This window comes from Eumetopias jubatus, unplaced genomic scaffold (assembly GCF_037043125.1).
Source record: "Eumetopias jubatus isolate StellerSeaLion01/CBP00866 unplaced genomic scaffold, mEumJub1_p1.0 scaffold_12, whole genome shotgun sequence".
Classification (NCBI taxonomy): domain Eukaryota; kingdom Metazoa; phylum Chordata; class Mammalia; order Carnivora; family Otariidae; genus Eumetopias; species Eumetopias jubatus.
Window position 1 is genome coordinate 42,492,618 of NW_028274818.1, and position 21,643 is coordinate 42,514,260.

The following is a 21,643-nucleotide window of genomic DNA, read 5'->3' on the forward strand; positions in this document are numbered from 1 at the left end:
ACAGGCGTGCCCCAGAGGCATCTAGCCCTGCGGGGGTGAAGGACTCTTCAATACAATCCTGTCTGACCCTCCGTTTTCCCTTTTACAAAATGGAGAAGATGCTAACACATCCTTCATAAGATATGCGTGACTATGATAGGTGATGGACGCTGTCCCCTTGAAAACCCGGTCTGTTCTTCTAGGGCATCTCCTTTTGGGAGCGGGTCCCGGGCCGATTGATGGGAACAAGGCCTGGACACTGCCTGGGGGTCTTAGCTGCCCCCTGCCTGGGTGGGTTGGGGTGGGAGGCAGCGGTTGGCACGCTCTCCAGCAAGGCTCCTCGGGCTTCCCTCACCTTTCCCTCTTGCCTGGCTCACCCGCCACTTGAGAACAGCTTCTTCTGATCTGAGCAACAGCCATCTCCTCCTTTGTCCCTCCAGGACCAACAGTCTGATGGTGCCCAGAGGCTCTGGGCTGGCAGGAGCCTTCGACGAGGACAACATGCCCCTGGTCCTGCCCCAGCCGGAGCTGGAAGTGGGGAAGGACACAGCGCTGACCGAGCAGGAGGTGGAGGGCAGCAGTGAGCGGGCCCTGCTGGGCGACGTGCAGTTGGACATGGGCAGGGCCATCAGCCAGAGTGAGCCTGACCTCTCCTGCGCCACCAACACAGACAAGGCCACCACTGACAGCACCAGCGTCACTGTTGCCATCCCCGACGTGGGCCCCTTGGTGGACTCAACTGTGGTTCACAGTGAGAACGCAGTCCCTGCCCCCTTCACCCTTACTGCCCATCCCACCCAGGGCTGGGGACCATTGTGGCTCTGAAGTCACCCAGTAAAGCTACATGAAAAACCCCAGCAGCAGGACGAAGTCATTCTTCAGCAAGTAAATGATAGCAGTAGTTTTATCTCGGTTTGCAGGAAAAATGTTCTCTGTCTTAAGTTTTGCCCATAAAATTTCTTCAGCCTTGGCCCCTGTGACCACCATAGAGACTTCAAGGAGAACACATGTGGTTTGGTACCCAGATATATATTCAGCTATTTGACTTACCGTGTGAATATTTGGTGGTGTTCTCCAGGACCTCCAAGGTGCCCTGTCACTTGGACAGGTTAGGGAACCCCTGATGGAGCAGGAGATGGCCCAGACCTGTTCAGTGTGGCTTGCACAAACCTCGGTTTCTCCCAAGGCTTCAGGTTGTCAGCCCTGCAGTGAAAGCATTGAATTGGGTGATCTCTGAGGTCTTTCTCAGCACTAACATTTTATGAATCTGTTACTCTTATCTACTCTTTCCTCCGAGGAGATTTTACTCAGTTTTTATCCTAGATCCCTCAGGCAATGGATGTTAATCTCCGGACCTCAAAAGGAAGAGACAAAAATTACGGGGCCTACCCCTGCATCCCCACCCTTCACCCCACCCGGCCTCACTCCTATCCTTGTTTCAACCCCATCCCTCTTCCTCCCCTAACCCCATCCCTCTCCCAGCCCTAACCCTAAACTCCACCCCTGTCTCTGCCCTGACCCCATCCCCGCCCTAAGCCCACCCCATCCCTACTTCCCCCCCAGCCCCATCCCCTCCCTAACCCTCACCACACCCCCATTCTTGCATTAATCCCACCTGCTGCCCATGGCCACTGAATTGCGACCATAGATTCCACCCTTGCTTTTTTGGCCTCTCTTTTTCCTTATTTTTCTCTTTGCATAGAACAGTCTTCTCCTCTCCCTGTTTTTCTTTCTTCCACTGCTCCATCTCCATTCCATCACCTTGTCAGCACTCAAAATGCCAATACTACTCTAGAAAATGAAATCCCCCATGTCTAGTGCTCGTGGGGTTGACTTGGGCATGTCTCAGGATTTCAGACAACCTCTTTTGGTGTCTGTTTCATTTTATGCTCTAATAAGTGCTTTGGACCCTCTCTGATGAGAAATGTTAAGAAGTTTGACCTTCCTCTGTTCCTGTTCTGGGGCTGGTCGATGGCCTTGGTCATAGGTAAGAGCATATTATCAGAGGGCTTTTGGATGGGTTACCTCTTGGAAGGACCCAGAAGGGGCCAGAAGCTCAAAGGTTTGCTGCTTGCACAAGGCTCCAGGGTAGAGTCATTAGCTGAGAGAGAACAGCGGGAGAGGCTGACTGCATCCCTTGCCCCGCTCAGAGAGCTTCCGCCTCTTTGCCACTTACCCCACCCTGTGACTTGCATGTGGAAACCAAGGGTGGCCCAAGAGCTCCACTCAGTCTCTGGCTCCTTCATCCTCCCCGTCCTGGAATGCAGTCATGGTCCCATAGAGGTATGAATATTGCATTGCCATTTCAACATTAATCATGACCGGAACAAGAAGAGCCAGCAAGTCAGCCGCAAACAAGAGTAACGGCTTTTTAAAATCTTCCATTGCAGTGGGAGATTATCGAAAGGCTACAGGATTTGGAATTGGGAACTAGCTGTATGAACCTAGGATAGGTACTTGAATTCCCTGAACCTTAGTTTTCCCGTCTGTATAATGGGCAGAGTACATGCCGCTCAGGGTGTAGTGATGTGAAAATTCAAGAAGTGAACATAGGCAAAGAATCTAGATTTTAGATATGTCGGCTTTGTAAACTTCACAGCAGGAACAAGCCTTCTGTGACCCTAGGAAATGTGATTATTATTTATATGGCAAAAAAAGTCATATACCATGTAAAATTAGGGTGACAGCCAGGCGAGAACGAGAGCAAGGGCTTGACTCAGCATAATAGTGAACACCCCCAGTGTTTGCAGCGTACCTGGCTAGACACATTCCTCTAACCCCTTCCCCTCCTCTTGATCCTACCCCCATGGGAAACAAAGGGCACCGTTCTCACAGGCGGCAAGGTTTCTGATGATTTCAACACATTCCTTTGGCAGTTAGCAACAAGACTGATGGAGAAGCCAGTCCGCTGAAGGAGGCAGAGATCAAAGAGGAGGAGGAGGAGGTGGAGAAGAAGCAGAAGAAGGAGAAGCGTGAGACGGGCAAAGCCATGGTGCCCCACAGCTCCATGTTCATCTTCAGCACCACCAACCCGTAAGGCACCTTCCCATCACTCCCCGTTCAGGACCAGGGTTAGAGCCAGGGCAGGGTGATGAGAAGGAGAGATGAGGGCCCCCTTAGTAGACTGTGGCCAGACATCTGAAACATGCGGGGTGCTCACTGGTGGAAGTGGGTCATGGGATTGAACAGCCTCTGAGCTCTGTGCTGAGTCTACAAGGTAATTTAAGACAGGGAAGCATGAGAGATGTCATGAGGAAAGGACCCTATAACTCTTATTCCTCTTATTTGGTCAGTAGGTTGTGTAGCGGTGGGGTGGGAGGAAGGAAATCTACTTGGGATGTGTCATCAAATACTCCAGTGGTGGACAGAACTGAGAATAGGGAACCTAGAATAGAAAGATCATCCACTGAAGTTTAAGAGTATTGGTCCCACTGTCCCATACGTGAGTTTTGAAATGGGCATGTTCCTCAAAGCAGAGGTAGGGGCATGAGATGAGGGTGGCAGAGAAGATTCTGGAAGGTTAGACTGAGCTGCCTTTTGCCCTGGAAATGAGCAAGATGTACACATAGACCTAATTCTGAGGCTAGCAAGACAAAAACGTTTTCAGTGACCACATGGGCAGTATTTCAGGCAAGGCTCTGGGAAGGAAGGAACTTGGGCTAAGGTATGTCAGGTCACCCAAGTCCAGAATACAGTCTGTAGAACATAATTACTCTAATCAGAATACGTGGGGCTCATGAAAACCCGTTGCTGTTCTCGCTAGGAATCTTAGAATCAAGGTCTATTGTTATGTTTCTTGGTTCTTCTGGTTTCCTTGCTATGTCCCAGTTTCTGTATGGTGGGGGAGTAGACATTGAGATACAGTGGAGGGTACCATGTGGCCATGCGGAGTGCATGTCGTCTGATGCTGGCTGCTCCCTTGGCTCAGACGTGCCTACAGATAATGTATCTTGGCTTACACACTGCAGCCTCTAACCAATCTGATTACCTTCTCCCACTGGAGCTTTAAATCACGGGTGGTGCCTGCGAAATTAAATTGATCTCCCCACGGCTTCCTCTGGCCAGGGCCTGGCTGTCTGGAGGAGGCTGATGTGCACGAGGGTGGGGAGTAAGGAATGGGGAGGGGAGGGAAGCCGACACAGCTCTGTTGGCTCCTCCGCCCCACAGGATCCGCAGGGCCTGCCACTACATCGTGAGCCTGCGCTACTTTGAGATGTGCATTCTCCTGGTGATCGCGGCCAGCAGCATCGCCCTGGCAGCCGAGGACCCCGTCCTGACCAACTCGGAGCGCAACAAAGTGGGTGCATGGGAGCCCTTTGCCCTGGGACCCGCCCCGTCCCAGCCCCTCCCCATCCCAGTATTAAAGGTGAACTGAGGAAGGTTCCTGGGGTAATGAGGAAGGCTTAAGAAATGGCCCATTCCTCTTCCTCAGGGCAGAGTATGGACCATTTCCAGATCAGCCCCGTCTCCCCAGTCCCCACCGCGTGCCCTGAGGCTTCAGCGGTGGGCCTTACATCCAGAGCCAGCCAGTCTTTGCAGCTGCCCAAGGGCTTCTATAGTGTGTGTGTGGGGGGGTCTGATGTCAGGTCATGAGGGATGTGCATGAATTTGGGGAGCTGAGATTCTACCCCAGGGAGCTGAGACATCTCCTGGAGGTCCCAAGGGTGTATGTCCGGAGGGATGACGGGGGGTGGGTGGGGAGGATTGCAACCAACAAGGATTCCAGGTCCTGAGGGAGAGATTTGTGGGGCAATTGGGACCCAAGAAGTTAAGTTCTGGCCCAGGGGAGGGAGGAGCCAAGGACTGACCCCTGGGTCCTGCGGCTCTAGCAGAATGCGTGGCTCCTCTAGTCCCTGTGTCCAGCCAGCACTTAGAAGCCCATGCTTCTGTTCTGAGGGAGAAGTGAGCTGGGGTGCGGGTGCAGCACTGCCTGTGTGTGGGTAGGCAGGAGTGTATACGGCCTGGTGGCCACACGTGGTCCTCTTGCCCTTCACTGTACGTGTTTTACAGGTCCTGAGGTATTTTGACTATGTTTTCACTGGCGTGTTCACCTTTGAGATGGTCATAAAGGTAAAAGCCTCCAGAGAAAAGCTGGGCTCCAGGGTTTGGATGGGTCATGGGTCTGCTCTTCCCCAGTGCTGCCACCTACCAGCCAGTGACAGACCTCAGGCCTCTGGCGACCCCTCTTTTGGCCTCGGAAGTCTGATGAAGTCTGTCGTGACCAAACTTCATGGCACAGCATGGCTGTGTGGATCTGTTTAGGCTGGGGCAGACCTGTGGGAGTGGCCCAGGAAGGAGCCAGTCCACTCTCAGGCAGGCAGGAGAGCAGACAGGCCTGGGCACTGTACTTGCCTCCCCAGGGTGCCCCCTGGTTTGAGCCAAGGTAAAGGGCCAAGGAGGAATGAGTCCTCCTGGACTCTACATGTAGTGCCAGCCGCACTCACTGCTTACCAGTCTGGTCCCCACCACCCTAACAGCCCACATTTCTATCTTGTTCATAGTCTCTCCCATCTGGGGTTTTCCCCATCTGTGCGTATGTGGTGACGCCTGGTGTTCTGAGCCCCTAAAGGAAGGAGGAATGTGAGAACCAAGGAGTCTAGCTGAGCCCTGGTGGCTAGGATACGGGGCCTGAGCTTCACAGTTAGGTGGAGAGAGCCTGTGGGACCTGTCCCTTGCTCCTCAGGTCCTTGTGCAGGGCTGATTGTGGAGACAGTGGTAGTAGGGGCATTGCCCTGGGGGAAGCCCTGAGCTCCGGGTGCATTGCCAGCTCCTGTGGGCTCATCCACGGCTGTTCACATCCTTCTCCTTCAGATGATAGACCAGGGCTTGATCCTGCAGGACGGGTCGTACTTCCGAGACCTGTGGAACATCCTGGACTTCGTGGTGGTGGTTGGCGCGTTGGTGGCCTTCGCTTTGGCGTAAGTGTAACTCTTTCTTGCTCAGTTTCCTTTGTCCCTTCTTCCTGAGACTCGGACTGATTTGAGGCCTTCTCCTAGGCCAGCATGAGAGGCAGTCCACTCAGAGTGGTGCCAAAGCAAGCCGCCCTGGAAATCTGGTTCCCACTTGCCCTCCCTGGAACTCCGGCGAGCCTTATAGCTTCAGCTCCCTGCCCCAAATTGCTGCACTGATGAAGGAAGAGCCGGGGGAGTCCTGAGGAAGAAGTCAGGGGCCCTGGAGTTCCTCTTGGAGAAGAGCAAGCATGGGCAGGTGCTCACCCATGTGGGCAGTTCCTCCATGGGCTCAGGGAGGGACCCAGGGACAGCTCATGTACCCTTTCCTTTCTTGGATATGTCAAACAAAGAGTCGGCTTGGAAGAAGAATGCATAGCTGGGGACTGCAGACTCTTGAGTATGAGATTCTCTGCTCATGAGCAGGGGGACCCCAGAGCTACTTCACAGACATAAGAACCATGTTAATATGTTTAGCTCCAGAACATAAGACTCTCACAACTTCCTTGATAACGCACTGAGGAGAACATTCAGGTGACTAAACCATGCTCATTACATTTGGGGAATTTTTTTTTTCCAAACATTGATTCAGCTGTAGCAGGTTTTCAACTAACTACATGCTGACATTTCCTGTGGCATCCAGCCAAGGAAGGGGCTCTCTTGGCCCTCCAGGGTCTAGCTAGGAAACACACATGGTCAGGGTCTTTTCCCTAAGCTGGTGTGTAGAGTGCCCAGGAGATGAATGACAGCCTCTGGGCCCCATCGGCACCTTGTTGTACTGCCAGAGAGCTCCCGCCTTTTCCAGGTGGCCCAGCAGACTTCCCTCCAGCCTCTCCAAGTGCAAGACAGAGCCGAGTCTTTAAGCAAGTCTGGCTACACTGTGATGAGGCAGAAAGAAAGCATTTGGGAGTTGCTGTCAGTGATATCACTGCAAAAGGGAAGGGGCAGAGCACCTGCAGAAGTTGGGCCTCCCCAGGTCCAGGTGGTCAGAGGGGGCTAATCCATTTCCCCTCTTCTCCCCAAACACCATCAGCTTCCATTTCTCTCCATCCTGGAGGAGAAAGAGGTGGGGTGACAGTTGAGAAGGAACATTCCCCAAGTAGCTAAGGGTGGGGAGCTCTCTGTAGGAGAGATGAAAGGTCCCCAGCTGTCCTAAGAACTTAAGATCTTCCAGAACCTAGAAGTGGGCTATTTGCATTGCTGTCCCAGCCACGGGGGACCCTCCAAAGGAGAGCCGGTTGAATGTCGTGGGTAGCCCTGAGCTGGGCTGGCGGGACAATTTCAGTGTCCCCCATGTACACCATTGTATTAACTGCCCCTCCCCCCCGCCTACCATTAGAGTCACATGGAATCACCTGTGTCTCTCACAACCAGAAAGCCTCCTATTAGATGTGTCTGAGCTATTTCTAAGGAAATTGCCCAAAAGCGGGGTATTTTCCCCCATCATCTGGACCTTGTATAAATTCTCACCCCAAGGTAAAAATCAAGGCAACTCTGGCTCTACCAAGGGGACTCCCAGCTCCTCTTCCTCCTTCTTAGAAAAAAATCATTAAAATCTGTCTTTTTCCTAAAGAGGCCTACTTACTTTGTTAGGGATAAATAGCACCCTTGAGTTTTTAAAAGGTCAAGTTCCCTTCTCATCAATCCATTTGCATATATTATTCACCATATTGTTCTTCTTTCTTATTTTGATCTCAGTAAAGTAGTTTGTCTCTCTTTGAAGAAACAAAACACAAGGAGGGAGAAGTGTATGGGAAAGAATCTTCCCCATCTTTTAGGAAGAACAGAGCTCCTTGGGGTGACAGGGCAGAGTGGGAGGAAGGTGTGGGCTATGGACTCAGGCAGGCCCTGCTTTGAATCCCAGCCCCTCTACTTACCTGCATCATGTTCTAGAGCAACAGAACAAGGTAGTAACCCTCCTAACCTCAGTTTCTCATCCCTGAAATGGCAGTCAAAATAATGCGTGTGGCATGCTTAGCACATAGGGCGTGGCACAATGTGAATGATCATAAATTTTTTTAATTTAAAGATTTTTTTATTTATTTTATTTGAGAGAGAGAGAAAGCACATGAGATGGGGGGAGGGTCAGAGGGAGAAGCAGACTCCCTGCCGAGCAGGGAGCCCGATGCGGGACTCGATCCGGGGACTCCAGGATCATGACCTGAGCCGAAGGCAGTCGCTTAACCAACTGAGCCACCCAGGCGCCCATAAATTTTTTTAATTTAAATTCCATTTGCCAACAAATAGTAAATCATTGGTTCTGATATAATGTTCAATAATTCATTAGGTGTTAGTTCCCCTCCTTATCCTTCCATTTTCTCATCACACCCTGAAGTCTAGACACTGGAGCCAAGTATGTGTTGATATATACTGTGTGCAAATGGTTGAAGATGAACACAGGCTGGTTTCCACAACTTGGTTGTCTTAGACACATACACACGCGCGCGCAAAGACACACACCCTGGTAACCGGGCAGGTATGCAGGTGCCTTTGGGGAGGAGGTGTGTTTTAGAGGAAGCCTCTGCATGCCTGCCCCATGTCCACAGTCCTGTTGTCTCTCCTCAGATCCAGAGTGATGACAGTGGGCTGGAGGGTCGTCATCTATCTTGTTCTTTTTTTTTGTGCCCTTTGAAAATATGGCAGTGGTGGCTTTGGTGCTGGTGGCAGGGGAAGCGTTAACAGCCCCGGAACCGAAGCCTCTCTGTGGGTCCTCAGACCAGGTACAGTGCAGGGAACCCCAAGAATCCCCTGGTTCTGGGGTCCACACTTATGTGATGGATTGAGAGTTATGATCCATCACTTGCTTTTAGTGATGTCACTCCCTGAACTTTTTCTTAATTTCCCTGGAAATGTAAATGGTACTTGCTCATCCTTCTCCATCCACTCTCTTCTTTTACCATCCTTTCAAGCTGGCCATGCACATTTCCTCTCCCCTTCCTCCTGCTCGTGGGACAGGCTCACACCCCTCTCCTCTGGCCTTCGTCACATTGCTGAGGTCCAGGTAACGCTTTCTCTTGCTCATGTGCCATGCTTCCTAACTCTTTTCTCTCCCCTTCCTCATTAAAGGCACCAGAGAATTCAGCTCTCCCATCACTTTGGTAGGGTTGGCCGGGGTCCCACCTGCCAGCAGAGTGAGGGCCTGGCCCAGGGCACACCGCAGAAGGAAGCCCGTGTCGCACTGCCAGGCCATGCTAGGAGGCTCAAGCCAAGAGGAAGCCAAATGTGGGGTTTTCTGCAGGCTTTTCAAGGGCCTCCCTCCTTTGCAGTTACAGCCTTCATCATTATAACCCATATATTTGCCCCTGGGGAATGTCTACCACTCAGATGACCTTACCCCTGCCCTGTCTCGCTCTCCTCCTCCTGAGGAGAGGCTCCTGCGGAGGCTTCTGCTCAGGCTGTTACTCAGTCTGAGCAAAGCTGATGACGATTGCCGTGGTAACACTGTCACGTGATGCCTCAGAAGTCCGAGGCGACTTGGCATCCCTTTCACCGTGACCAGCCAGGATCTTCTCAGAACCCAACCCAAGTCCCAAGAGCACTACCCCTAACCAAGGGGAAGGAATGGCCAGTAGCTGAATTCTCAGAGAGAGCTGCGTGGTCCCCTGAGCCCTTCTGCAGAGGTCTGCACCTGCCGTCATGTATGTTTTGTATAAGCATATGTGTCATTTACGTAGTGGCTGAAGAGAACTCTCTCTTCTCCATAGCTGCGTACCTCAAGTGAAGGGATTCTTTATAATGTAAACCTGACAAATTCTGTTTGGGAACTTTTATTCCTGACTTTTGAGGAGGAGGGGAAGGGGATTTCTTTCTAAGCGGGGGGCATACCGGGAGATGAGAAAACCAACGGAAAGATACCCCAATCGCACCTTTCCTGTTCCTCCCGGCACACTTTTACATTATAAAGCATTTATAAGAACACTCAGGTCTCCTGTCTCAGCCAGACACCCGTGTAGGGAGATGGGCAGAGTTTTGGCAGAGGCTGGGTATGTTTCTCCCTCATTCTGCTGCCCTCACAACACCCCACTTTCTGGGCCATATGGAGACACGGAGTGTTTGCCAACTATAAATGTCCCAACTGTGCCTTTTCCTCCTTGAGGTTTCAAGAAAAGTCTGGTGAGTGACTGGATCTATGAAACCTTTCTCTTTTATCTTTTTCTATCTGAAAAAGAGGATTCTTCAGTTTGATCATTATTTTACACTGGCGGGCCAGCAACTGCTTTTCCCAGTTTCCTCACACCCTGTTGCCATCATGTCTGCCTCCCAGCCTCCTGGGTGGGGCAACAAAGGTGGCTCCAGCCTTGGCATTTCTGGGTATCTGCACATCAGGCACATTCCCTCGCTTTGGGGCCTCCTGCTGGAGTCATCTGCCTTGTAGGGAAGTCATGTGACCCGACCCCTGTGGCAGGTTGAGTTCACGAGCCTTATGGGATCATGCGCAGGGATGGTGATGCCATCTGGCCCTCAGGTTTCGCGTCTGAAATGTCTCGTGAAGGGATTTGGACAGGCAGCTGGGCAGGGACAGCATCTGAGGAGGAAAGGTAGGAGAGCACGGGGACATATGTGTGTGTGAGGTCCTGCACTCCAACCCAAGCCCTCATCCTCTTCATTCCCATCGGTCTACAACATGTTACTTGACTAGCTCACATCAAGTCATCAGGTGAGCCATCCTGGATTGGCTTCTAACTAGTAAACTCACAGCTTATAATGACTTGTTCACACAAACAATTTCAAAGAAAAATAACCAGCAGTTCTTCTACCTCCTCCCCCAGCTGGGGCCTGTGCCTCAGTCAGAGTCACGCAGGCTCTCTGGCAGCTAAGGCCAAAGCTTTCCCTTGCTGTTTGCCATCTTAGTGGAGCATGAGGTAAGGTCAGGACTCCCTGGCATGCGGGGGATCTGGATCACAGCCGCACTTGGCCTTTAATTATTCAGTGCTTAGCCAGAAAGGAAAAACATGAGTCAGTCTGCCTCTTGATGCCAGAAGGAACCAGAATTCCCACATTAGCTTTTAATACCTTCTTTTTATCGAAGTGTGTTGCTTTTCTGACACTTGACACTCCACCCTGGTCTTTAAGATGGATAAGGTCTTTCGGAATGCATTTCAGAACCAGCCGCAGTGGCCGAGCTGGTTCTGAATTCATTCAGTGAAATACACAGATAGAGACAATCTTAGATTTGGAAGGCCCCTGAGGAGCCACAGAATATGGTGCCCCGGTTCTGGTTTTGTATTTGTAAAGGTGTGAATGTGTGCTCTGAGAAAGGAGTGGCTTCCAGAACTGAAATGCTAGGATGTACTTAGCAGAGCACAGAACAATAGAGCAGACATTTCACCCTATACCTGGCTCCTTCTTATTCTTCACTGCCTGCCTGTGTCTGAGGCAGTGCCCCTCAAATCTCACGCTTTGCTGTGGGACTTCTTTCTTGAGCACTGCTATTCTTCTAGAACCGAAAGGGGCATCTCCCAAAGGAAGTTGTGACTACACATTAATCTTGGAGGGGGCAAAAAAAAAGAGTGGACAAAATCCTGCTTCATGCAAAGAAAACCCATTTACCACTGAACCAGACAGGTCATCCAGTTCCACTGTTCTGTGCAAATGAATGAAGGATTAAAATTAGATTTAGCCATCAGGTAGCCAATTAACTGTGGATTTAGGATGCTGGCTGAACTGGAATTGGAAATTTCCAGCAGTGAGCAGATAGAAAGATGTTGTTTCTCGAGACTCCAGCTTTCAGAGTCACCTCAAGAGTGACTTTCCCTGACTTTGTGCCCAGGCAGGGACACTAAAGGTGGTTAATGGCCAGGGACTTTTGGGGTGCCTACTGCTGTATGGTCCCCGAGCTGCCTCGAAAATGGGCTTTGGGATGAATTAGGAGGGACAGAGTGGGAGCCACATGGAGGGGGTGCCTGAAAGAAAGAGATAAGTTCTCAGTCTACCTGCTCTTGGCATTAAGCTCCAGCATGCATGTTTTTTGATGAACGCTGGAAAATCCGTCATCTGTGATCTGTGCCACGGGGAATGTGCATTTGGAGACCTTTATCATATGGAGGCAGTGGGTGTGAATGCCCTAGCATTGTTCTTTATTAACAAGCACAAATTTGGAGAAGGTTGATTATAAATGGGATCTCAGCCTCTGGCCACATAAACAAGCAAAGTGAAATGGTCCAGTCAGGGAACACGGCCCCGTTCACACAGTAGCCAACAATTTGGCTAACCAGCCTCAGATGCAAGACGCACCCTGCACACGAGGCAAGCCTTCACAGACGTAGGAAGAGCTCAGTCCTGCAGGATTAGTAGAAATCCATCACCATGCTCTCCAGATTTAAAAAGTAAGTTTTAGAGTAACTCAGACCAGATTTCGTGATGGGCCTAGGGAAGGATCAGCTCAGATCATGTGACCTGCAAGCCATCTGTCTAAGCCACGCTCACAGAGCCACAACCTAGCATTATGAATTAGTCTCCTGCTGGGGGAGCGTATCAGCTGGACTTTAGCCAGTGCCAAGGCCTTCTGGGAAAGACCAGCAGATGAGGGGTCTTGGGTATGTTTAGAATATGAAGACTAGGAAGCAAGACAGATCGGATCACTGTTCCCCAGCCTGAATAACAAAGCTGCTAGGAGACAGTGAGGTGCTTTGCTGTCTCCTGCTGCTGCTCAGTGCTCAGACCTTCCAGTTAGAGTACAGTGCTGTGTTTTCGAAGGCAACGATGACTGTGTATTGGAGGCTCACTGAGGTGCATTTGCAGGAAGGAAAGGATTATGCACTAACCGCTTATTATAGAATTAGTGCCCTGGTCACAGAGCAAAGGAAGTTGGCAGAGTTGCAAAGGATTTGGGGCTCATGGGAGAACCCACGTGATGCTGAGGTAGGGGCAAGGAAGAAAAATACATAAATAGATGAACTAGCCTTACCAACAGGTCCTAGACTTCCTCTGGAGACAAGCAGTGCCAATGCAGAGAACTTCTCATTTCCACTGGTCTTTAGAACTTTTAAAGTTCTTTCACACTATTTATTTCATGCATCACTCAACAGTCCTGTTTTATAGTTGAGAGGTGGGTTGCTTGAGACTTTAACTATTTTGACTCATTTGACTAGTAGTCTAGTAGTTCTTTCTTTTTTTTTTTTAAGATTTTATTTATTTATTTATTTGACAGAGAGAGAATGAGAACAAGCAGGGGGAGCAGCAGAGGGAGAGGGAGAAGCAGACTCCCTGCGGATCAGGGAGCCCGATACGGGGCTCAATCCCAGGACCCTGGGATCATGACCTGAGCCAAAGGCAGATGCTTAACCAACTAAGCCACCCAGGTGCCCCGCAAAACCAGTTCTTAAGCAGCTGGTATTTTTTACTTCAAGTTTAGGGGCTTTCTCTATTACATTAAACTCCTTTCTATCTCTGTTGTTGTAGTTAGTTCCAAGCCATTAACCCCTGTAAACTCAACTTGGTGGCTTGGTATGGATCTCTCCTCAGCCTTGCGATCCATCTTTCTCTGCTTGGAGACAGAAAAGACCTATGGACCAGGTGGACAAGGGCATCCCTGACCTTGTCCATCTGTTCTATCTGTACCTTTTTCTTTCTGTGAACACTCACAGACCCTAGGCTGATTACGGCTAAGAGGATAAATAGCTCAATATTTGAGCTCAGGAACTACTCATTTCTTTTGCTGTTCCTTCTTTGGTTAAAGTCCTCCTGTGATTCCCATCCAAAAAGGCACTGTAACATCACAAATAAGGACATAGATTTCAGAGCCTGACTTAGGTCTGAATCCCAGCATTATGAATTATTAGCTGTCTTAATTCTCTGAACTTCTATTTCCTCATCTATAAGTAGAAATTAAAAAGAACTATATTTTAGTCTTGTGAGAATGAAATAATACATTCAGTGTCCAGTATAGTGCCAAACCCTTAGCAAGTACGTATTAAAGTTATTATTGCCTCCCAAATAATAGTCCAGACATTTTAGCAAGGCTCACGGCTCCTCACAGCGTGACCTCCTGTCCCCACCTTACACTCCAGCAAGCCTGTCCATCCTTCTAAGGCAAGAGATTCCTTCAGATCCCTGTGCTGTTCTCTCTGGGGCTCATGGGGGAGGGAGGCCATTCCACTTAGAGGAGGGAGAGCTCTTCAGAACCCGATGTCCCTCCTCTGCCTGCCATGGAAAGAGTTGGTTCCTTGCAGAAATCAATGTGAGAGCATGTCCTTTGAGAAAGGGGGGGCCTGGAAGCTGAGGAGCGAGATTACAGTGAATGATGAGTGGTTATATATGAAAGATCTGGAGGGCAACTTGACAATTGAGCTGGAAAATTCTCATCTTTTACTGATGAGACATAAGAGAAATGTGGCTTTTTTTTTTTTTTTCTGTAGAGCAGCCAGGACCTTACCAAATAACAAGTAGGAAATAAATGGGAAAATGAGTGGCCCAGTTGAGTCCCAATTAAAGGCGGACCAGTACATCCTAGCATGCGAAATTATCCTCAAATTTTAACATTAGAGTCAGTTTTTAAACCTGATAAATTTCACTAGTTAGGCAGTATAAAAAAATTCTGACTATACATAGAGTAGCAAAGACTAACAAAGTGTTATCAAGTGATTATATTTAAATGATTTGTAAAAAGCACATGAATTATTTCAAAAATAATATGCCTCCATTAAAGTGAAGAGTTTGTCCTCTTGGTTTGGTAAAACATTTCCCTTGTAATCTTGTTGGCTCTGATAATGGCTTAAATAGCTCCCCTGTGCATGGATTCGGGAAAGGTAGTTCGGCCTAGCATATGTGTAAATTATGATATATTTTAATTAATAATAAAATTAATATTGGGGTGAAATTGTCAAGACTTTTCTGGACACTGTGGCTTTGTTATCTGGTGTTCCTTTCATTTCAAATGGCAATTTTCAAATCCGTGTTGAACATATGTTAACAAAACCGAGAAGCAACCGTGCTTTTCTGCAACCACTCAAAATCATAGCTTTTCAGTGGTTCCTCTGCTATGAGGGACTTGTTTGAAAAATGTGCAGGGCAATGACTAATCTTATTTTGCTTTGGGCCTCTGTCTTATTACTATCCTTGGCTCAACTTTGTGGGAGTCAGCATGGGACAAATGTCCCCCCACCTCTGCTGTACATTGGCAGCCACAATCAGCTGTTGAGATCAGAGTGTGCTATTAAGGAACCCCATTTTCCAAAACAAGGGACACACAAATCATACAAGCAGTGGGGTCAGATGGTCTTTGTTCCATAGCAGAATATTTTAGTAGGATCCTGGGGCAAAATTAATTATAGAGAACAAATTCTGTCCTTTATCGAGGTGTGTGGGAAGAGCAAGAAATTTGGGGCCTTCCTTCATAAAATGGGCATCTGTGAGTATGAACCTCTGAGAACCCGTTCAGATGCTCCTGGACATAAAGGTCTCAGAGTTGAGGACCTGGGCTAAGCAACAGGTAAAAGCTTAGAGTGTGTCACCCTAAATCACCTGCCCATCCATTGATCCTACTCTGTTCTCTCATTTTAGGGATATGGAAGATTCTCCCTAAGCTTTTCCTCAAAATGAATGTAGCCTGGGGAAAGGAAGGTGACCTATGTAGTTGTTTTGGGGAAATTTTCAATCAAATGATTGCATTTTTCCCATGGCACATAGCTTGCAATTATACTTTCATTTGTTTGCTTGTTTACTTGAGGTCTTTCCTCCCCACTAGACTTGGTAAATTTCAAGAAGTGAGGGACGCCATTTGTTTTATTCACGGTGGTATATCCACACCCAGAAGAGTGCCTGGTGTATATTAAAGACTCCATCAGTGCTGTGATACGAGTGGATAAAGGTGCGTTTGGCCTACCCACCGTGTGCCCAGTCTCGTGCATGAGAAGGCACTATTATAACTCAGGGAAAGATACTATCTTTGCCTTCTGAACACTCAGAGGGTGTCACACGAGGGATTTAAGATTTATAAAGCCTTGGGTTTAATCCCAAATCAGCATTAATTTGGCAATTACTGTGAAAATGAATGTAATTTTGAATATGAGATCATTTACTGAGTAAAATAACCATGAGAAGTCTTTGCTTGTGACATAGAGTGGTGTAACGTAGGTTTGTGTTACATTAAAAAGATTAAGGATGGAGAGAAAGTACCCTTTCCAGCAACCAGCAACTGGGAACCACAGCCTGAATTCTAGACAGTTCTACATGGCTGAAGGTGGATTCATCAATGGCTCCACTGTGGCTCACTCACTGAGGGATCTCATGCAAGGCACATCTTCCTGGGGATGCAGTTAAGTGGATTTCAGGGATCTTTTCCAGCTCTAGAATTTGGTTTGACAGAGCCTGGAACCAAAACCTGCTGCCGAGGCTTAGTGGTACAGAGCAAGAGCTCCAACCATCATACAGTCTTAGCTTCAAGGCCCAGCTTGCCCTGCTAATGCCAGGTACTCCTTAGCCTCTCTGAATCATGTCTGTGAAATGGGGATAGTCATAGCTATGTGTCCTAAGGTTATTGGAAGGTCCAAAGAAAGAGTTGCACTAAAAGTGCTTAGCATAGAATCTAGCCAAGAGGAAATATGCAGAAAGTTAGCTCTCGTTATTTCTAATCTCAAATATTTCATATTTATGCTCTCACCCTTTTTATTATTGGTAAGCCTCCAAATAGAGCTGGGATGATTTTTCTCCAAGCTGCACAGTAAATAGCTCATGATGAACAGTTGGTCATTTAACTTATCAAAGGGCATCCCTTTGTGTGCCATCAGGACTTTGATACAAAATGCCTTCCCCCATATTTTGGGGTGGTTTTATGGTGTTGCTCATCCATGCTTTTAAGAGGTGTCCTACCATCCCTGTCAGAGGGGTCATGCGCCCCATTGCAGATGAAATCCTTCGGAAGCGTAGGTACGCCACTGTGACGTGAAATGCCTTTCCCAACAGAATTTCTGGCCCAGAGCAGACCTAATTCCTCTCTCCTGGTTTCTTATAAATTCACTGGAAGTAGAGTTTGTCTGAAGACTACTAAGGAAATGGAAGTAAAAGACTCTATTTAGGAAATGTCACTAGACTGGGCTCCATGAAATCAAGCACAATATGGGGAATGCCATCCGGTTAGACACAGTTTCACTGGTGCTTGCAAAGCGCCTTTGCCTTTGCAGGTTGGAGAGGTGGGTGTGGAGCAAATGGTGTGCTGGCCCTTCCTTTCACAAAGCGTGTGGACTCTACAAGTGCCAAGGCTGTAAGCGGGATCTCCTGGGCCTGTGCTTGTCCAATTTCCTGTCGCTGTACGGTTTCCTGTCCTCCCTGGAGTTTTCTGACTGTTTCCTTCTCTCCACCCCCTTCCTTTTTTTTTTTTTTTTTTTTTTTAACTGCTTTCTGCTTGGATCCTCCATAGGAACGCTTTGGGGTAAATATTGTTCTCACTTTTCTTTGAAGTAAAGAATCCGGGAAGTGGGTTGGAGGAGGGTGCAAGTACAGTTGGGAGGGAAGGAGTCTGCTCACTGAAAAAGGACTGGTGAGTGTATATGAGTGGTAAGTTCTCACTGACATCCAAGAGGGCAAAAATTAGGAGTCGCCAAGCCTTCTTGGGAAGTGATCATGTGCATTGGTTTGGGTATGTATTTGGCTTGGAAGTTGCCTTTTTTAGCTAGGTAGATATATGAACGTAATACAGTAAAAGAGTTTATAAAATATACAGAACCCCTGGATGCAAATGACCTTCTAATGCGGTACTCTTGGATTATCTATATTCAGAGCTCGAATGGAATAAGAGTGGCTTATAGGCCATGGCCTACAGCCATTAAAAGGGTCTTTAAATTCACATTCTGGGCAAAGCCAGCATTCCCTGAATGATATTAAATGTCTTTCTACCTTGCCTTCTGTGGAAGCATAGCTCTTTTATCTCCCTGCCAGAGGGTGGGTGGTGGGTATGGCAGGAAGAACGAGGTAAAAAGCAGGCAGAAGCCCTTGTAGTTCCCATCTGATGTTCTGGATCTTGTTTCCTTGGGCTGTTGGCGTCATGATACTCTGAACCAACAGGAGGAAAGAACCAGAGCCTGAGCTCACTCTTCAGAGTCTCATTTCCTACCATCTGTGTGTGTCTTTTACAAATTGCAATTGTTTGGATTGAATGCAAAGATCTCAGGGAATAAGCAGGTTGGAGGGAGAAATGCAGGTTGATTGATTCATTTCATTCCTGAAAATATAAAGAGAAGCATATTTTATCTATTAGGAACACACGTTTCCAAGTGGCTGAATAGGGACGCTCATGAGCTGAAGGGCAAGGATAAAGGTGGGCAGGGCCTGCAGTTTGGGCCTTCTCCAACTCTCTGGCTCTCCGCAGCCTGTGCTAGGTATAGAATGTCTCAGATGGGAAAGGACTGCCGAAAGAGCCAGCCACGCACAGATAACTGGGGTGTGAGCCAAGGTCCTGGCAAGAAGCCCACGTGACATGCTTTCTCTGGAAGCGGCAGCCAACACAGCAGGAGTGTCATGTCCCCAGTGCCCTTCCTCACCCTGCTGTCCCCTGAACTAATGAACTCTGCAGGGGTGACAAATCTAGAGCCAAAGAAAGGACTAGGTCAAGTCCCCTGATGAGATTTGCTTTCGACCGGAGGTTCCTAGTCCATTCAACAAATATCATTTGAGAGCCTGCTACTGAAGAAGCACCAGAGCAGGCACAGTGGGGATCCAGAATGGACTGCCAGTCATGTTCCCTAGTCAGTTGGTCTTCCATTTGCATTCTGCTAGTGTGGTAATGAGCCGCATTACTCCAGACGTTGGGGAGAGGAAGCGTTCATTATCATACGTGCATGGAGGCCTCTGGGTGCATGCCCATGTGTTCCTGTGTGAGGACACATGGGTGTGCATGCATAGGAGTGTGTGCACACTGGGGAGTGAATTGAAAATTTTCCCAGAGCATGTTTTGTGGGGTTGTCCTGAAGGGAGTTTACTCTGACCCAATCTCTGGTCTCTTGCCTAAGCATCTCCCCTTTTACCCTGTTGTTAATGCAGTCGTATGAATGCCACTTTCATTTCTCCCCCTCTCCTCTGACCTCTGGGGGCCTCCCCACTGCAGAACAAACAAGGGGCGAGACATCAAGACCATCAAATCTCTGAGGGTCCTCCGAGTTCTTAGGCCGCTGAAGACCATCAAGCGCTTGCCCAAGCTCAAGGTAACATTTCCCGAGGCCCCTTCTCCCATCTTGTCTTTAGCCGTGGTCAGCCTACTTTTGGAGGATCATTTCTGGGAATATTCCTTTTGCTCACACAGAGACTGGGGTTCTTTCAAATGCCTGAGTTAAAGGCCTTCATTTCAAAGAAAAATAACCGATGGGCCAAGAAATCTATAAGGCAGCTTTGGCCTCTTGAGTCCGGCCCCAGGTGGTATTTTGTATATACTCTGCCTGTGGCATGCCATCCAGAAAGAACCCTGTGTCATTAAGGTGCACTCAGAACACCAAAATGGAAGTGCAGGAGTCCTCTATGTTGTGGGCTACACGTTAGATCATGCTGAGTAACCTGGGATGCTTTCTTCCCTCATAATCCTTGAGAAGGAAAGGATTTTCTAGCCCTGACCCTTTATATTTTTAAGGCATAGATTGATCATAACTTGCCCAAGAACACAGTCATTTTTGGCAGAAGCAGAGAATGGGGAAGCAAGCTAACATGAATTGAGTTTTTCCTGTTACCAGGACCTGCACTTTCATAGCTATATTACCTTGGTTCTCCTCTTTTCTGGCCCATGCCCTCCCTGCTCCATCCTCCTAGGCCTCCTTCCTGCCCTCAATGTGTGCTTTACCATTCAAGTCCGGTTTGCTAACATGTTGAGCCCTCCTTCCCCCCTCCCAGCCGCCCCCACACATAAATTGCGATTAATGGAAGCTGAAGCTTCATGGGGGAAAAGTTCTTCCCCTGAATTCCTGAGCGATAGCCTGCCACCATGAGGGAGGGACCAGGACTCCCAGTTCACAGCCCAGAGGTCCGCTCACTGCTGCCCCAGGCCACATAGCCAGCCAACTGAGCCACAGCGCCATACCTGAGCCCGGTCTCCAGGTTCCTTACAACCCTCTACCATCATAGTGCCGGGCCTTGTCCATGCCCATAAATACTCCTTTCTGCCAGGGGGCCTGGGGCCCTAACCACTATTGTTAGCTGCAGCCCAGGCCCCAGGGGTCTCCTTTCTTCTGAGCTATGTTGGGGTCCTAAGGAGACTGCAGACAGCATGATGAGATTAATTAACAGGCTGGAGAGTGAAACCTCACCCTTGGTTAATTCCATTTAATTAGGAAGTGCTGGCTTCTGGCTTCTCACACTCTCTGCAGCTCCATAACCTAGGCAAGTATAGGTGGCGCTGATGAATCTGTAAGGCTGCAGGCTGCTCACCTTCCCTGCAGTGTTCAACTAATTAAACCAGCGCTATTCATCCAGCGCTGTGAAGAAGCAACTGCACAAATGTAGCAAGGGCACAAATGCAGTGCCACCATGGGGCACCACTCTCCAGTGAGCTAAACCTAAAAACCTAGAAAATAACCTAAAAATGGCTTGGAATGTGTTGAATTCCTGTGTAACCCCCCAGGATTCTGCTGAAGGACATGGCCTGTAACTGGAGAGCAAGTCTCTGATTTTGCCCACCCCATCCCCCCTGCCCTATGAGAAGGCAGCTCCCCATCCCCACCCGTACCACCTGTTGAATCTTCATCCCCAATAGAGCCCGCCTTAAGCTAAAAACATTTAAGTGAAGTGTTGAACATACTTGGAGTGAATGTAGGAATTTATTCCAAATATCATTAAATACTAAGTAATAATTTACTATACTCTCTGATCCATTTAAAACAGTAAAGAGAAAAACAATACATATTCAGTATATAAACCAAATCTAAGAATGTCACCAAATAGATGTTGGGTTAGGGACAAGCCATTTAATGACCAGAAAGGGCTGAACGCTCTCAGAGATCCCTTTCTGCAATAGATTTCTGTGCCTCCCGCTAATTGGAGCACACCTGTTGGGAGCCCACAAAGGACTCCCTGCATTGCCTGCTGCCATTTGGTTTCTACTGCTTTGGGTTTGCTTTCAGATTCAGAGCACGTGTGCCCTTCCAGGTGGTAGATTCTTGCAGTCATGACCGGCTTGGAAGCCAGCTCTGAATCCCATGCGTGTCACTTCTTAGTAAGGGGATATCTCCCGGGGCACCTTCTATGGGGGGCTGGCTGGTGGTGATGTGGCCCTCACTCAGCTCTAGGCAAAGGCACAGGCCATTCTGGGGACCCATAGGGCTTTTGACTTCTCTTTGCAGGCTGTCTTCGACTGTGTGGTGACTTCCTTGAAGAACGTATTCAACATCCTCATTGTCTACAAGCTCTTCATGTTCATCTTTGCTGTTATTGCAGTCCAGCTCTTCAAGGGAAAATTCTTTTATTGCACAGACAGTTCCAAAGACACAGAGAAGGAGTGCATGTAAGTGCGACCAGCACGCGCTGCTCACCTTCCCTGATGCATATTCTGGTGATGCCCGCTCAGCCCTCCACACATAGCTCTTCTCTTTCTCTCTTACCTCTCTCACATTTCTTCTTTTAGGAAAAAGGCAAGATAGGAAATTGTTAAACTTTCATTGAGCACCTCTTTTGTGCCAGACATGGTACATGGCATTTTACACCCAGTTTTTCACTTTAAGTCTTTGCAGTGACCTTTTGAGATAGGTTTCATTTACATATTCTAGATTGGAAGCTGAGGCTCAGAAAGTTTAAATTGCTCA

The 21,643-nt window shown here is 48.5% G+C and overlaps 1 protein-coding gene across 7 annotated transcripts in view; it reads left to right on the top strand.

The window, feature by feature from the left end:
* Nucleotides 1–21,643, top strand: part of CACNA1E (calcium voltage-gated channel subunit alpha1 E) — a 384,845-nt gene that overhangs the window by 320,782 nt on the left and 42,420 nt on the right. For 3 of the 7 annotated variants that reach the window (XM_028121535.2, XM_028121536.2, XM_028121537.2), the window contains 8 exons: nucleotides 420–730; nucleotides 2,856–3,012; nucleotides 4,147–4,276; nucleotides 4,990–5,049; nucleotides 5,791–5,897; nucleotides 17,284–17,295; nucleotides 18,967–19,063; nucleotides 21,185–21,345. In XM_028121535.2, coding sequence (XP_027977336.2) covers nucleotides 420–730; nucleotides 2,856–3,012; nucleotides 4,147–4,276; nucleotides 4,990–5,049; nucleotides 5,791–5,897; nucleotides 17,284–17,295; nucleotides 18,967–19,063; nucleotides 21,185–21,345 — 1,035 coding nt within the window. Of the gene's footprint in view, nucleotides 1–419; nucleotides 731–2,855; nucleotides 3,013–4,146; nucleotides 4,300–4,970; nucleotides 5,050–5,790; nucleotides 5,898–17,283; nucleotides 17,296–18,966; nucleotides 19,064–21,184; nucleotides 21,346–21,643 lie in introns of all 7 variants that reach the window. The other 4 variants (XM_088016637.1, XM_088016636.1, XM_088016634.1 and 1 more) reach the window with 3 other exon arrangements.